The 17,953-nt window shown below is 43.6% G+C and overlaps 1 protein-coding gene across 1 annotated transcript in view; it reads left to right on the forward strand.

Moving 5' to 3' along the window:
- Nucleotides 1–8,895: 8,895 nt before the first annotated feature.
- The window catches only part of Cd109 (CD109 antigen), a 100,715-nt gene continuing 91,657 nt past the window's right edge, over nucleotides 8,896–17,953 (forward strand). Inside the window, exons 1-2 of the mRNA NM_153098.3 lie at nucleotides 8,896–9,302; nucleotides 10,227–10,399. Of these exons, the coding sequence (NP_694738.1) occupies nucleotides 9,232–9,302; nucleotides 10,227–10,399 (244 nt within the window). The 5' untranslated portion in view covers nucleotides 8,896–9,231. The remainder of the gene's footprint in view (nucleotides 9,303–10,226; nucleotides 10,400–17,953) is intronic.

Genomic DNA, 17,953 nt, shown 5'->3' on the forward strand with positions numbered 1-17,953 from the left:
TCAGTGGGAGGTACTTGGTGGGGTGGTACTTGGGGTTGGGGGGCTTCCCCTTCTCTGAGGACAGAGGGGTATCAGGACAGGGAGGTCTTTGTAAGGGTGTGTCCAGGAGGAGGGAGGAGGAAGAGGGGTGCTGCCATCTCGGTGTAAAGTGAAGAAAAAGAAGTAAATTACTGAAAAAAAAAGTGAGTATCACTAGGTCTGGTGAAATGGCACAGAGGGTAGAGGTATTTGTTGCCAAACCTGAGAACCTGAGTTCATTCCCTGGGACTTGCATGGTAGAAGGAGAGAACCAACTTCTGTCAGCTGTTTTTTTGATCTATATACTTATCTCAGGCATGCATACCTAATTCCAACAAACAATAAACAAACATATTTAAGACAAAAAGGTGCACATTACCACACCTGACATTTGTATATGGATTCCTAGGGTCAGACTTGGGTCCCCAAGCTCGCAACTCAAGCTCTTTATCGGTCGAGCTATTTCTCCAACTGCCAATTTTATTTTTATACACTGGGCCACCTGCTTTATACATATACTAGCTGTAGGGTGTAATTCAATGTATATACTTTTATTCTATTCTTGATGCAACTCCCTTCTGAGAAAGAAACGTGTGTTTCTAGAGGTACAGCAGGCAAACACGTTTTAGTAGAAGAAAGTAAATATAATCTCGGACCAGCCACTGCAGTATAATTGGGTGACTAAAATATATCTGTGGAAGGGTGAGCCATGCTTAAAATAAAACACGCTTAGGATGGGTGGAGAAATTGCTTCTGTGCCAAGAAGCCTCAACTGTGGGAGAAAATCATTGACCTCAAGGATATATGATGTTTTGTGGACAGTGATCGGGTAGAAGATCTTACCTTTCCCTCTTTAGGCAAGCAGTGGAAGGGAAATGGCAGCCATGGATTTTGACCCAGCAGGCTCTCAGTTTACCCATAAGAGAGTCCTGCGTGGCAAAGGTCCACAACTGACAGTCTGGCTCTGACCCACAAGTTCCTTTCAATAGAGGTGAGCAGAGGGGGAAGGGGCATGTGGAACAGGGCAGAGCTGTAGGAGATGGTTGGTGGTCTAAGCAGCCAGCAAGCACTTTCCATCTTCCTTCTCATTCCTCCTTGTTAGGTGGGTTTTGGCTTCTGGGTTGTGATGTGTGACATTTGTGTTGTGACTGAGAGTGTCAAAGGTTAAGGCTCCCTTGAAGTGTTTCCTCTACTTAGCAGGAACTCTCCCCCTGGAGTCTTCCTTTTACATCTCACCCAGGATTATGCCACGTGGCCAAGATATTTACCTACTTTAGTTTCCAGCCTCGTTGGAAAAGAAACAGACAAGAAACGGGGGAAGTGGATAGTTTTCCAGTATTCAGTCTATTCATTTCTAAGGGAAGTTGGTAGTCTAACAGAAGGTTTCCATAAGTCAGAAGTGAACAAAGAAGTTAAACGTAAGGGGACACCAAGAATCTAGAATGTAGATGGAACACATGTCTGGAATCTCCGCACTTAGGAGGATGGCTATTTTAAAGCCACACTGAGCCATCCTGTCTCAAATCACAAAAACAACAGGCTGTGGTAGCACACCCCTTTAATGCCAGAACTTGGGAGATAGAGGCTGGCAGATCTCTGTGAATTTGAGACCTCAAATATATAGTGACTTGCAAGCCACCCAGGGTTATACAGTGAGACCCTGTTTCAAACAAACAAACAAACAAACAAACAAACAACCCCCCTAAAACTCCCCAAGCCAACCTGCCAATGAAAACTAATAGTAAAATAGAAACTATAAAAAACAAGACAAAACCAAGAAACACCTAAATCAATCCAAAACAAAACAAAAAATCCAGCTAGAATGTAATGTGAGAGAGCAAAGAAAAACATTGGATCAATATGACAGTGCTTTCTTTTGTTAAAAAATATTGGGGCTGGGCATGGTGGTGGACACCTTAAATTCCAGCACTCAGGAGGTAGAGGCTTGTGGATATCTGTGGGTTCAAGGCCAGCCTGGTCTACAGAGTGAGTTCCAGGACAGTCAGAGCTACATAGAGTATATATAGAGAGACCCTGTCTTATCCCTTTCCACTGGGGGTGGGGAGTACCCAGTGAGATGTCTCAGTGAGTTAACGGTGTCTACAACAATCCTGGTGACCTGAATTCAATACCTGGGACTCACATGGTGGAAGGAGAGAACTGACCTCCTCCACCCTGGGACCTTCACACATGCATACCATGGCTGCCACACACCTTCTTCTTCTTCTTTTTTTTTTTAAATAATAGCTCTCGTGATCATTTTCACACATGTATAGCACTGTATCTTGCTTGTATTCTTCCCCTAATATCTTCGTCTGCCCCTTCTTCTCACTGGTTCCCTTCTTCCCTCTAAAAAGGTTCCCATCCACATAACTTTCGTGTCAATGTGACAATTCTGACACTTAGGTGACATTGGCCAGTTTCAAAAATGTTGACAGAGTCTTGGCTTTGACAAATACACACATTACAAATTAAATTTGATGTTTTTTCAAAACATGAAATTACTTATACAGAGAGCCTAGGAAAGTCTACAGTAACGACAAGGAATTCTGCAAGACAACTCAGTGACTAAACAAACCCACAAACTCAGTAGTCCTCTCCTGCAGAATTCTATATTCTATTCCAGTATTCCCTGGAAGGAGCCATTTAAACCCAGATGTTTCTTTCTTGGCATTTCTAGATCATTTGATTTTTTTTTTAAACCACATGGTCCTCTCTTCATTGAAGCCATAATCTTGCTTAGGATTTGGCCGTCTGAGTTATAATTTTGACCTCTGTGTTAACAGCTTTGCTGTTGTCAAGTGCTGATCAATTTTTAAGTTGGACTTTTTTTTTTTTTAATATCCTTAGGTTAATTTTGATTTAGTACAAAAATCAATATTGAGAAATTCAAACATACAGGAAATAGAGAATGAAGTGAATCCCCTGGTCCCACTAGCTGGTTTCAGACATTAACGCTGGGCTGGATAGTCCCTGTCTTTGCCCCTTCTCTCAAGGTACTGTGCACTTCCTTTCTATGATGGTAAAGGATACTAAATATAACAGCATTTAATCCATTTGAAGCACATTCACATCACTGTGCAGACATTAAGCTCTCAGTTTCTACTCTCCACAGCCCAGCCCAGCCCACCACTATTTTACTTTATATCTGTGAACTTGACTCTAGGAAGCTTATGTTCTCAGAAACATACAATATTGACATTTTATGACTTGTTTATTTAATAGAGAGCAATACTAGCCCATGTTGTAGTGTGTGTCAGCATTTCCCTCCTTTTGAAAGCTACATGCTATCCCATTGTATTTAGCATATTTTATTTACCCATGAATTGATGCTTGGGCTGCTCCCACCTTTTGGCGGTTATAAGCAATACTGTTAAGAACGTGAGTGTGCAAACAGGCGAGTGAGTCTGTTCTCTCAGTTCCTCTGGGCATACATTCAGTAGAATCATAGGTATGCTGATGCTCTGAACAGCTTCCCACAGCAGCTCTTCCATTGAATGTTTCTGCTAGTGATATATAGTGATCAATCTATCTATCCACCTATCTACCTTCTATCTATCTATCTATCTCTCTCTCTCTCTCTCTCTCTCTCTCTCTATCTATCTATCATCTATCTATCTACCTATCTATCTATCTGTCTCTGTATCTATCTATCTATCATCTATCCCATATCAGCCTGTATTTCTCTGTATCTTCCAATATGGCCTTGACCATCCTGGAACTCACTCTGTAGACCAGGCTGATCTCTAACTCACAGAGATCCTCCTGCCTCTGCCTCCTCAGTGCAGGGATTAAAGGCATGCACCACCACTGCTCAGCTATTTTAAATCTTCTAATAGCCAATTAGCCTAGAGTTATTTTTCATTAAGCATTTATGGTAAAAGACCTTTAAAATTAATGGTCTATCTGAGACCATTGAAACATCACTTAGCACCCCATTGGTAGACACAAATTTAACTGTTCACAAATGAGAGGACCTCTTCTCCGTTTATATAGAGCTAAATAAGGTTTGCACATTGCTACTAGATTCCACCCACACGCGCCTGTCCTAGGGCCTTACCATGTAGCAACCGCTGGTCTTGAACTCCCTCTGTAGACCAGGCTGGCCACAAACTCACAAAGATGTCTGCCTCTGCCCTTCTGAGATCAAAGCTGTGCGCCGTAGATGCCAGACAAAGCAGTTATTTTCAAAAGTCTGTTTAAAGCCATGGTTTCTGTGGGGTGTGTGCTGCCTGCCTGCAGTCCCAGCACTTTAGGGAGAAGAATGAACAGGCTGGAGGCCGATTGGGCTGTACCAAGATGTCTTTCATCACCACCTTATTATCATCCTCCTCCTTCCACCCACACGGTCCCTTGTTTACTTTCTTTTCCTTTTTCTTTTTCCTATACTCACTCCAGGTTATTTCTCGTTATGATTTGAACATCTGCTTGACAGGTGTCTAAGGAGGTCGGAAGAGGGCATGGGATCCCTTGGAACTGGAATGAAGACAGTCATGAGCTGCCTTGTGGGTGCTGGAAATCAATTTCAGGTCCTCTGCAAGAGCAGTTGGTACTCTTAACCACCGAGCTTATTCCTGATTTGATGGGATTCTTTGAGTTATGGGTGTTGGTCTGTGTCACTGCGCCTGTCTTTTGTTAGGTGCATGGAGGTGGGAAGAGTGGCATTGGCTTAGCATCCACGGCCAGAAAGAAGAGAGATAAACGCTGGTGCTCACGTGGCTAGAGAAGTTACTTTTCTTTTTCTTTCTCCCCACCTTTTTTTTTTTTTTTAAAAAAGATTTGTTTATTTATTATATGTAAGTACACTGTAGCTGTCTTCAGATATCTCAAAAAAGGGCATCAGATCTCATTACAGATGGTTGTGAGCCACCATGTGGTTGCTGGGATTTGAACTCAGGACCTTCAGGAGGGCAGTCAGTGCTCTTAACCGCTGAGACATCTCTCCAGCTTGAGATGTTACATTTCTTATTTCTGTGATAAGTATTTATCAAAAGCCAGTTCGGAGCAGGGAAGGGCTTGTGTTATATCCCATCGTTTAAAAAGGGATAAAGGCCACTTCACTGGGGAGTGTATGAAGGCAGGGGGAATGAGGTGGCTGGTTCTGTCACTCATCCTCACCTGGATTTCCCCTTTATCTAGCAGACCCCATCCCATAGGATGACGTTGCCCATACCCATGATGAGTTTTCCCTCTGGGAATACCTTCACATATGCATCTAGAGGTGTGTTACCATGGTGATTCTGACAGAGATTAATCTGATGAAGTGGCTTCCTTCTTTGTCCTCTTTCCTTCACCCTAGGACCCCAGTCTATGGGATGGAGCCATGCTCACCCAGGTGTCTTCCCGTTTTAGGTAAACCTCTTCAGAACATTGCACAGACATGCCCAGAAGTGTGTCTCGTAGGTGACTTCAGATTCAGTCACGTTGTCCTGCAGGTTAACCAGAGCAGCCATGCTTTTCCAGTTTCTGAACTAGATTCATTTGGTGCATCACTTCTAACATTTACGTTTTTGTGACCTTGTTTTCCTTGCCGAGTGTTCCTTGTCTGTGGCTGACTTTGTCCCTAGTGCTGAATTTCTTACCTGTTTTACGTTTTCCTCTGTGTTGCTGCTTACTTTATCCCATGACTCGATTCACTTGCTTGCTTATATCCTCTCTGAAGTCATTTTTTGAAAAGTTTTACAAAATTCTATTCATGGTGGGTGTCTGCACACACACAGACACACAGACACACACACACACACAGACACACACACACACACACACACACACACACACACACACGACTCATGGCATGTGTGTAGAGGTCAGAGGTCACTTGAGGGAGTCAGTTTTCTTCTTCTACCAAGTCCGGTGAATTGAATTCAGGCTAGTGGGCTACGAGTGCCATTAGGTGCTGAACCACCTCCACGCCACCGCGAATGAATTACTTCTCTGTTGCTGTGATAAAACACCACAGCCAAGGCAACTTTGAAAGAGTTTATTTTGGCTTATGGTTCCAGATAGACAAGAGGCCATGGCAGGGGGGCATGGTGGCTAGTGACAGGCATGGTTGCAGGAGCAGGAAGCTGAGAAATCACAGCTTCAACCACAAAGTGAAGCAGGGGGTGAACTGGAAGGGGGTGAGGCTGTGCCCTAGAGGTGTCCTTCCTCCTGCAGGGCTGCACCACCTCCCCAGATACCACCGATGAGCTGAGACTATGGGGGGCATTCTTCATTCAAACCATTACACCCCAATCTATTTTTATACTAGTCAACTTTGGAAATCTTCAGTTATCTTATTTAGTATCACTGAGGCCAGTTGGGGGAGTCATGCTGCTGTGTTCTTTTATGTTCCTTGCATTTCTGCACTACAATTTGAGCATCTGTTGGTTTGGAGCTCTATTCTGGATTTATAACTATATTCTGATTGAACAGCATATTTTTGACAGCTCCATCTCCAGTATAACTCAGAAAGGAGAAAACAAATCAAACTGTTTAACATATAAACATACAGGACTATACTCAAAATTGGTTGTCTTTGTTAGGGTTTCATTGCTGTGAACAGACACCACGACCAAAGCAACTCTTATAAGGACAACATTTAATTGGGGCTGGCTTACCAGTTCAGAGGTCCAGTACATTATCATCAAGGTGGGAGCATGGCAGCATCCAGACAAGAATGGTACAGAAGGAGCTGAGAGTTCCATATCTTCATCTGAAGGCTGCCAGTGGAAGACTGGCTCCCAGGCAGCTAGAATGAGGGTCTTAAAGCCCACACCCATAGTGACACACTTCTACCAACAAGACCACACCTCCAAATAGTGCCACTCCCTGGGCCAAGCACATTCAAACCACTACATTGATTAAAAACCAAATATATCACCCATGCTTATGAAATAAAACATTGCAAAATTAGCACAGAATTTGCCACAAAGTTGAAAGCTCTTTAGGGAAATTGAGGAAATTGTTAATGAATGACATATAGGAAGGATGCAGGGAAAGGGGAAAAATAAATAGAGGAGAGGCAAGAGAAAAGGAGGGATGTAGAAGAAGATTATGATAGGGGAGAGAAAAGAACAAAGAAAAGAAAAAGAAAAACAGTTTCCCAGGAGTTTGGAAGAAGAGCTGAATAAATATAAGGGAAATTAAAAAAAAAATAGAAGTGAGAGGGATTTTTTTTTTTTTTTTTTGAGACAGGGTTTCTTTTTTTTTTTTTTTTTTTTTTCTGAGTCTATTCGTCCTTGTAATAGGGACATCCTGTGAGGCTGAGTCTGTTACCAAAAGTGTATCGTGATGAGGAAGACATAAACCTGGAGGTTATAGCAACCTAAAGACTGCACGGTTGAAATGATCCTATTGGTTCTAATCTTCTCTATTAATCTTGGAACACAATGCTATCATATTTTGTTATCATATCATATTTATCCCCGACTGCATTTCTTGTCCTTTACTATGAAATCCTGTCTTGGGAAGTAACCCAGTTACTCCAACTTTTTGTTTTTGTTTTTTTGTTTTTCTCATCAGTGTCCCTAATTGCCCCTACCTGGAGACTCTATGGACTACTTGCTGTCCATGGATGGAAAGAAGAGTTGCAGTTTCCACCCGGGACCGGCTGAATCAACATCCACATCTTGATGTGACTCTCACACACAGTAGAGTGTGACAAACACAGATTTAGAACTTGGCTCATTGCCCACACTCGAACCTGCTCCTCCTCCCTGTATCAGGGAGCTGAGGAGATCAGTCTAGCAGCTGTGCCAAGAGCCAGCTGCACCCCGTGGCACATTCAGACACTTCTCACCATACCCTAGTCCCACTTGCACAGGATGATGACCACTAACAATAGGCTGCCCTTAGAACAGGACACAAGGGATATCTTCAGACGTTCAGCAGGGTGACCAAGGCCGGGACAGGAAGGGAGGAAAGCAATTTCTGTGCTCCCAAACCCACACTTGGTCCAGGTGCCACCTCCCTCCATTTAGCAGACAGTTAAAACATTCAACGTTTCTCTAGTTGCGTTTCGTTCCAAACCAGACCGTCATTATCTAAAATACCTTTTGGAAATGAGAAAGTTTAAGTCCTCAGGGACTGAATGTGCCTATTTTCCAAGTCTTTGGCAGTTCCCGGCTTTTATGGGGTAGTCATGGTGAAACCGAGTCATCTGAAGACAGGGGTGGTGCCAAGTAGGGTGTGGGGGAGGCAGCTTCAGAAAACCTGGGTTCAGAAAAGCAGTGATCAGTAATTGCTGGGCACCAACGAACGCTGGTCACCTTCATTCCCAGCGCCACACTTCTCTCGGGACCCTATGTTCTGACAAATTGTTACAAACTCAGGATTCTAATGAGTACTTTCGGCAGAAAAATGTGCTTAGCGATGATTACAAGGACCCAACCATTTTCCCAAGCAGTTGCTTCTGAGTTCCAAGTGGCATCACGTAACTTTTTACTTGTGCCAGACCCCCCCCCCCCCCATGTTCCCCTTTCCTTCTCTCCCTCCTCTTCCTCTCCCGCCTTTCTTTAAATAAAAACTAGGTGCTGGGGTCACATTCAGGGGTAGGCACCCTTTTTTAAATTAGAGAAACCGTAACATTTTCTTAGGGAGTTAAGTAAACATCAACTTTTATCTTAAAAAAAAAAGTCCCCCCCCCCGCTTTTTCATACATATACAGAAACTACCAATATATACCTACCGATGTGTGAATGTGCATGTGTGTGTGTGTGTGTGTGTGTGTGTGTAGGCACGCGAACGCTTGCCATTTTCCTAAACTTCTGACTCATCGTCTGGAGGACAATGATTGACTTTTCCTCAGTTCACATAGCTGCCCTGGATGCCGCTCACAAGGATGGGCCTGCTTATTCACTCCGGGCATCCCTGGTAGAGCGCTAGAGTAAACAAACCCCAGGTTCCCGGTGGCGGGGGAAATGGGCTCCCTATGTTCTCCCTGGGGAGCAGGAAAGTTGGGGCCAGGTTGTGGCCACCGCGTGCAGAGACCGCTTTTCTCAGCAACGGGACAGCGCGACGTTAGCCTGGGAGAAGCCAGAAGCGCCATTGTGATGCAGCGGGATGGGTGGAGCCATCAAGTCTCAATTTAGATCCCTCTGCTTTTAGGCGCGCCCATTTCAGATTGCTAAACCCTGGTGTGAAGCGGGACAGGCCAGGGCAGGAGGTGGCCAACCACACCCCGCAGGGCGCGCACTTGGCGGGCTGCAGACCCCACGGGCAGACGCCGAGATGCGCAGTCGGAGGCTCCTGAGCGCGGCCCACCTTCTCTGCTTGTGCGCGGTCGCGCTGGCCGCCCCAGGGTAGGAGCGCGGGCTGGAGGGCGCCCGCGCAGGGGATGCGCGCGGCATGTGGGACCCGCCAGGGGGGCTTTCTTTAGGGTCCTTGTGCTGCGACAACTTGTCAAAGAACGTCGTTCTAGCTGTAGTTCACGCTGCTCTGCCTTTTGCCTCGCAACTTGTTGCTCCTCAATAATGTACCTCTTTTTCAGAGACTTTTTTTTTTCTAAACTGGATGTTTCTACCGTGACACTGTCAGTGTGACTGAGGTGACCGGAGTAGGATGAGAATGCTATATCAAAGACTGTAGGAAGATTAACAAAAATTAGACTGTATAAATTGCTCCATTTCTTAAGTGGTTTTTTTTTTCCCCCAGCAAAGAAATCGTTATTTTTACGTGTGTGTGTTCATTTGTAGCTCAGGCTGGGCAGTCTTCAGTTTTGAGTGGCAGGAGTCTAGGCGTGCAATTACCACACCCGGCCTCCTTGGGGGACTTTCATGTTTCCTAACTCGGAGATTTCATTGCTGGGTATTTATTTTCAGGTGGTCAGGTGGTGATTTCAATTAATGGGACTAGTTAGATGACCCCCCCCCCCGTTATATAGATTTGAGCAGGCTGAATCATAAATCTAGGGGTGTGTGTGTGCACACATGCGCTCGTGCGCGTGCTTCCTAAGAAAATAATGTGGAGATGAAGTCACCTTAACGAGGCTTGGAGACTTGCATTTTGCAGTGGCTTATTTTTCCCTTCTGGCTCCTGTGCCTTTGAACTGTTTGAGGAATTATGGTTTCCGTAGCATTTCATGGCCTTACGAAACAGCAGAGGCACCACGTTCACTGTAAATAGTGTAGTGGAGCAGTGCAGAGATCCCCCACCCCCTTTCAGAAATCGAAGTGGGGTGTGTGTAAATAAGATACTTTGCTTTTCTTTTGTTGGCAACTCTTTAGGTCCCGCTTTCTGGTGACAGCCCCAGGGATCATCAGACCCGGAGCAAATGTGACTATTGGGGTGGATCTCCTGGAAAATAGCCCCCCACAGGTCCTTGTAAAGGCTCAGGTGTTCAAGATAGCTTCCAACAAATCGAGATCCATCCTGGAAGCAGAAGGAGTCTTTCACAGAGGTAAGAGAAACTGCACTGTCTAACAGTCACACTTGGAATATGGTAATAGAGCCCTGGGCTAGGCAACACAACAGAGGAGCACAAACAAGTTTGCAGTGATTTCCACAGTGCCCCTTTGCAAATTAGCCGTGACTTCCACAGGTGCCTGTTTGATTCTAACACCTGTGAAGTCTGAAATTGTCCCCGAGTGTTCCAACAAGTGGACAAAGAGCCAGATTCCTTCCGTGTGTGGCTGCATCGAATCAGACTGCAGGGGAAGAACATCCGGAGTTTCCTACGTGGGAGGTGTTTGTGGGCCTGGCCTGGAAACTCTGCTTGCCACCATTGCTCATATACAGATGGCCAGGAGGGTGGGAAATGCAGGCCAGTGTCTACCCAGAGAATGGGCAGAGATAGATGCCTGTCTCACAGAACACCATGGTTATTGGGTGCAGTGGATTTTATTAAGTAAGCCAGTGGGAAGGAAAGAAGAGCGACATAATTCAGTTTTATAGAACAGCAGCAGCAGCAACAAAACCTAAATAAACAAACAAACGAACAAAGAAAAACAAACTCCAGTAGCTTAGAGGTGATGTGAGTGTGGGAGGGGGAAGAGAGCCTTGTGAAAAGTGTTGGCCAATTATAGAGAACCAACATCTTTTGTTTCAAGCTTGAGTTCTAATTATGGTCAGGAGTATCTTTTTTTTTCTTTCTACTATTAAGGGAAAATTAAACCTAGGGACTATTAATACACAAAACATCTTTTTTCCCATTAAAATGGATATATATTCTCCATTTTTCCTGATTACAAGAGCACTTACATATCCAGTGAGTGCAACTTGTTAAGCATTGTCAATAAAAGCAAAAAAAAAAAAAAGTCAAATATAACTAAATGTGTGTTTATCTAAATGTGTGTTTATACCAGAAACTGAGGTGTAAATTCCTCTACTCGAGTTATTTGTTTATTTACTTATTTATTTTTAAGTCATTTAAGAGCATACAATGCATGCAGGATTTCACAATAATACCTCATGTAATAATTTGCCCTTTATCAGCATAGGAAAAAAAAAAGAAAGATATCATCAAGTGAGATAGAAGTTTATGCATCTCTGTGACTCTTTCTCTACAGGAAGTTGACTGGCTGGGTAGGGAAATTTAAGCTGGGAATCTGAAAAAGCGTTCTATGTGCTCTGGCTGGCTGTTTTCCACTACGGGAGCAAAGTCAGGGAGAGGAGTTATTTCCTTGGGGGAGGAAATGTAGACTGGTTCTTAATGCCTGGGCTGTTTTGTGTGTGTGTCCTGCTTGTGCATGCATGTGTGTGCATGAATGTATGCAGGCAAGAGGACTCATGGCTTGTCCTCGAGTCATTTGCTTGGCAGCTATCCACCTTATTTTTGAGACAGGATCTCTCATAGACCTGGCACTTGCTGATGACTTTGGCTTTTAGAACTACTTTGATTCTAAGGAGGTCCCCTAACTGTTCTGAGCATCAGATTCCTCATCAGCACAATGGAGGTGATGCAACTGTCCATCTTGTGCAGTTATCCATTTAAAATCTTCTAGGATGTAGTCCTCCTAGGCATTCATTACGCAATAGCTGCTGACAGTAGTGCTAGCCCTAAAGAAGCAGATATAGAAGGCATATCCTTTCACACACGGAGACAGGCCTTACCTTGAATTATTGGACTTATCATTTCTGAAAACGAGCAAGCCCTTGTTTATGGGAGTAGCTAAACAAACACTGGAGTGAGTCAATTCAAAGGCAACAATACATAAACAATTTTACCTTCGTTCTTTATTCAACCAGAGTTTATGACTTTGATGGCAGTTTTCCTGGAGTGTACAGGTCCAGAAGGCTGTGAATGATCTTGACAAATAGTTGGGCTTTGCGTGGACATTTACTTGTATTTTATTTTATTTTATTTATTTTATGGACATGAATATTTGTCCGCATGTTTGTATGTATGCTATCTATATGCAATGCCTGAGGGGGACAGGGAGGGCATCAGATCCCTTAGAACTGGTGTTGAAGACTGTTGTGAACCATGCCGCGGTTGCTGGGAATTGAACCAAGGTCCTCTGGAAGCTAGTTCTCTTAACTGCTGAGCCACCTCTCTAAGCCTACGCTCTTATTTTAGAATTCTGCTCTTTCCCACACATTTCGTTGCCACTCTCCTCTATAACAGATAGCAACTACCTTAGGGATGCATATTGTTATGGCTTGTTTTTAATGCTATTAGATTTTGTTTTTAACTTTGGAGAGGTACTTCCTCATATGTTCAAGGTTATATTGGAAGACCTGCCCTGGGCTGGAATGGATCTTTAAAAAGGAAAGTGGGAAAACACAGTTCCCACCGGGAGTCTCTCGATTCCGAGGCTCACACTGCCAGAAGCACTCTCCCGCTTTGAAAGGAGAGTCCTACTGTACAGTGGGCGGCTGTTAATTGTTCTCCGAGCAGATGCTTCCTGTAACGCTAGGACTTGAGGATGAAGGCATTCCTGCCTCCTTCTCCTCACATCCTTTGCTTTATCTGACTCCTGCAGTCCTGACAGTGTGCTGACGAATGAGACTTCTGCAGAGCCTGGATCTTTATGGAATTTGTGTTTTGCATTTTCCCATCACATAAGTTCAAACAAGTTCATTTTCGGTCTGATTAGTTCATCAATCCCCACACGAAAAGGTTGGTTTTAATAGAGAGTTATTATCTACTGGAGATAAGATTAGAAAAATCGGGCTGGTGAGATGGCTCAGTGGGTAAGAGCACCCGACTGCTCTTCCGAAGGTCAGGAGTTCAAATCCCAGCAACCACATGGTGGCTCACAACCATCCGTAATGAGATCTGACTCCCTCTTCTGGAGTGTCTGAGGACAGCTGCAGTGTACTTACATATAATAAATAAATAAATAAATAAATCTAAAAAAAAAAAAAAAGATTGTTTAAAAAAAAAAAAAAAAAAAAAAAGATTAGAAAAATCCCTGGGCCAGGCTTGTTCGACACAGTGTAAGAATGTATTTCTAGCTTAATTTGCATCAGAAATACTGTCACTACTATTATTAATATCCAGATTATACAGTTTGCTTAATTTTTTTGGGTGTGCCTTATTTTAATTTAATTTGTGTGTGTGTATGTGTGTGTGGTGGTTTGAGACAGGTCACATCTATCCCAGGCTGGCCTTGAACTCATTATGTAGCTGAGGTTAGCATTAAACTTGAGATCCTCCTGCCTCAGCTTTCCAAGTGCTAGGCTTATAGGCATGTGCCATCAAGCTCTAAAACAAGAATATACCTTATTATAGGCACAAGAGGATGGCTTTCTTTCATGGAATAATTTATTTTTCTGATATATATGGGTGTGTGTGACCTGATTATGTGTGTGAATGGTAGTCTTTTAGAAAAAAAAAAATTCTTCTAAGCTTTGTGGAGTTCTGCCTTTTCAGTATGTTATTCAGTTCCTTATCTTCTTGACCTTCATCTCTGCAGCTCATTATCTTACTTTCCTTCATATGCAAGAGGTGGTTCTGCTAACACAGACATAGTGAGATCTCAGCTTGTGGAGTGTGGCAGGGGAGAGGCTTGGCTTCTGCCTGCTGGGTGAAGTCTGAGCCTTCTTCCTCTTCTTGGTTCTCTCTCCTTTGTGTCTTGGAAATTAACCTTTGTTCCTCGTTCCTTTCTTCACCTGGAACATTTTGTTTGTAATTGCCCCCTATTTTTTTTTCCTAAACAAAATTTACATCAAATAACAAATGATGACCTTTCCCTCAGCCAAAGAAAGTTCTGCCACCTGTTCCAAATAAACTTGGTCTAAGAAAAAAATCTGGAGGTGGGAGGAAGGGAAGGCTAGACAGATGGCCCAGAGGGAAAGAGCACAGGCTGCTCTTCCAGAGGACCCTGGTTCAATCCCACGTGGCAGGAAAAGTCTGTAATGTTAGTTCCAGGGGATCTGACATCCTCATACAGACATATGCAGGCAAAACATCAATACATGTAAAAAAACAGAATCATTTTTTAAAAAAAGGTTGAGCTGAAGATGCCAACGGAAACATTTGGGAACCCCGCCTGAGCATCTCTGGCGAGTCTCTATTTATTTGGTCTCTGTGAGACAGGGTCTTACTATATATGTCCTAGGCTGGCCTGGAGATCAAAATGTAGACCAGTCTGGCCTTGAAATCACAGACATGCTCCTGACTCCGTTCTTTGCCTTCTCATTGCAACACTGGGATGAAATAGTCTCCATATCTGTGTCCTCGGATAACTTGGCATTTGATTTTGTGCTTAACTCTTGGAGAGTGACTAGAATCTGTTGATTTTATTTTTTAAGAAGAAAAGCGCTGGGGCTGGAGAGGTGGCTCAGCAGTTAGAGGCACGTGCTGCTATTGCAGAGGACCCGAGTTCTGTTCCTAGCACCACTCGCACTGGGCCACTCATAACCACCTATACTTCTATTCTAGGGCATCCCATGCCCTTTTCTGGACTCTGCGGGCATGTGTGTGCACGGATGCAGATACACAGACACAGGCATACACTCATAAAAATACCTCTTTAAAAATTAAAAATCTCTCCTCTAATAGTTTTATCTTTCTGAGTATGGAAGACTTTTTATTTTCCATCACTGTGAGGAAGGGGAATTTTAAATATTTGAGGTATTAGCTGAAACATGGGGAAAAAAATCTGCCCAGCTCTGTAAGGATGGTCCCTTTGGCAGAGACAATGCTGTCAAATGTACCTTTCATCTGTGTAGATCAAGATCTGTCCCACAGATTTTGTGAAAGTACATTAATTAGTGTAGTGTGTAGGAGGATCCCAGGGCAGGTTCGTACAGGCAATTCTGCACAAAGAACTCAGTCTAAGCCTGTACTTACATGAGAATTAATTTTAAGTGGTGTAGGCTCTTCATTTACACATCTTTGCCATTGTGTGGGTAGATGCTCGTAGGGGCGGATACTGAAGGTAAAAGACTACATCAGGTGCTGGCCATTCCATCTAATGTTCTAGTTGGCTGTGGGACATGAGGACTACTGCAGGCTTTAGTTTCCTTATCTGATAAATAATGGTTTCTGATTATATGATTATTGGATAGTTATTGGATTAAATAAAGAACTGTGTTTTCCCACTTTCCTTTAAATAATGTATCTATCTATGTATCTGTCTGTCTGAGACAGTGTTTCTCTGTGTAGCTTTTGCTGTCCTGGAACTTGTTCTGCAGACTAGACTGGCCTAGAACTCAGATATGTGTCTACCTCTGCCTTCCAAGTGCTGGGACTAAAGGCGTGCACTACCACTGCCAGGCTAAGAAGAAATATTTAATGCACGTATCAGGCACTGTCTGAGAAAGTATTAGCTACTGTTATTAGAGGAGAGTACCAATAATTCATATCCAAGGTGATTATTAATCTCCTATTGAGATGACCCTGAAGTTGAAATAACAAAAAAAAGGAATATATGTCATTAAGAGGCAATGAGAAGGCATTTAGTACATTAAGTACTGTTTGCTTATAATACTGAGGACACTGTTTAATTTCTACAAGTGGATGAAATAGACACTTAGAAATAAGAGGAAATATCCAGATTCCCTGACAAATAAGTCAGGGAATGGTGAGGCCTGAGCCTGAGGTTAGCTCTGTCTGGGTTGCAGAGACCGGAGGTGTACTGTACATATCTTTCTCTAGATCAGTGGTTCTCAACCTTTCTGATGCTTCGACATTTTAGTACAGTTCCTAGATGTTCCTTATGTTGTGGTAACCCCCCAATCATAAAATTATTTTTCTTGCTACTTCATAACTATATTTTTGCTTGTTATGAATTGTGATCTAAATATTTGTGTTTCTTGATGGCCTTAGGCGAGCCATGTTAAAGAGACATTTCACCCCCAAAGGGGTTGAGAGCCACTGCTCTAAATCATCTTCAGATTTGCTTGCAGTAGATTAGACTTGCATCTTATGAGACCTCATGTGGATCTAAAGAATTGTCAGTTGAGTTAGGCCTGGTAATATACACCAGTACTCTCAGCACTTAAAAGGTTGAAACAGAAAGATGACGTTTGAGTCAGCCTGGGCTACATAACAATACTGTCCCCAAACGAAACAAAATGGACAATAGAAGCTTGAAACCACCTGAGTCCTGTGCAGTGTCCTGTCTTATGTTAGCTCAGGTAGGGTCATTCCTGATGGACCGACTGAGAAGAGAGGTTTGGTCAGAGAATAGCAGAGATCTAAATTCTATGCCCGTGTTTCTCAGGGTGAGAACTGCATTTACAAAGTGTAGATTCAGGGCCGCCCTTCGGACTCGGCTAAGGTCCAGTACCTACGTCTGAATTATCGTCATCACAGATGAGTCTCCGCACTGTGAGATGAGAACACTGACCTGCCAGTGTCTCCCAAATTCTAGTTGACCAAGCTTTGGAATGCCAGTGAGTGAGAGGCAAGCCCTGGCAAGCTCGATGACTCACAGACTCTGAGAGAAGGCCCCTCCTGAATCTCTGTGCTTGCTTTTCAAGTATCTCACGACCTTAAGCATTGGTGTTAACTTTTAGCAGAGAAACAGCATGTCCTGGGGTTTGGTTGTGAATCAGGGATTGAATGAGGTTGAGGGTAAACACGCTAATTTTTTAAACTTCAAGTTAAACGTGCATTGCTCATCTAACACTGAGTGAGTCACCGTCCTCATGACTCACTGAAGAGCTGTGGTGGAAATAGAAAGCAGATCCTGGAAGAATTTGGGCTGGGTTACTATTGAGCCTTTATATTTTGTTAGGTTGGTTTTGAAATGCTAAAACTTTCATGTTCCCAAAGGCGTTCCTTTAATTTAACATTCCATGGATGAATGAAGGGTAGGAGTAGGAGGAAGGATAAATATTGGAGGATCCAGAAGAATAATACTTGGAATTAAAATCGCAAACCTGAGCAAGTGTGCACTTCAATCTCAGTACTTGGGAGGCTTGGGGCAGGAGGATTGCCATGAGTTCGAGACAAGTAGGGGTTACAGCATCAAGAGTTTCAATGGTTACCTTGTTTCAAGAAATCAAACACACTGGGCAGTGTGGTAGCCTACACCTTTAAGCCCAGCACTTGAGGCAGAGGCAGGGGCAGAGGGGCAGAGGGGCAGAGGGGCAGAGGGGCAGAGGGGCAGAGGGGCAGAGGGGCAGAGGGGCAGAGGGGCAGAGGGGCGGGTTTGAGGCCAGCCTGATCTACAGAGTGAATTTTAGTATAGGCAGGGCTACACAGACTCTCTCTCTCTCGAAAACCAAAACCAAACCAAACCACTCTCAAAAACCAACCAACCAAAGACAGAAGCTGAATTCTACCCTCCCTAAAATTGCACAGGTGGATTGGGGGCACTACTTTATAGATATGTGAGAGGGCAAAGCAGCTCTGGGGTGCTGTTTCTTAGTGGAGTGACTAGATGTAGCATAATGTTTTGCGCATCAAAAGCTATAATAGGCGCCAGTTAGATGGGTGAGTGGGTAAAGATGCTTGCAGCTGAGCCTGAAATCCATAGTTCGGTCCCTGAGACTCACCCATATGTGACAGAAAGAGAGTTTGTCCTCTGTTCTTCATTTAGGTTCGATGACATGTACA

The sequence above is a fragment of the Mus musculus genome, chromosome 9 (genome assembly GCF_000001635.26).
Source record: "Mus musculus strain C57BL/6J chromosome 9, GRCm38.p6 C57BL/6J".
NCBI classification, from domain to species: Eukaryota; Metazoa; Chordata; class Mammalia; order Rodentia; family Muridae; genus Mus; species Mus musculus.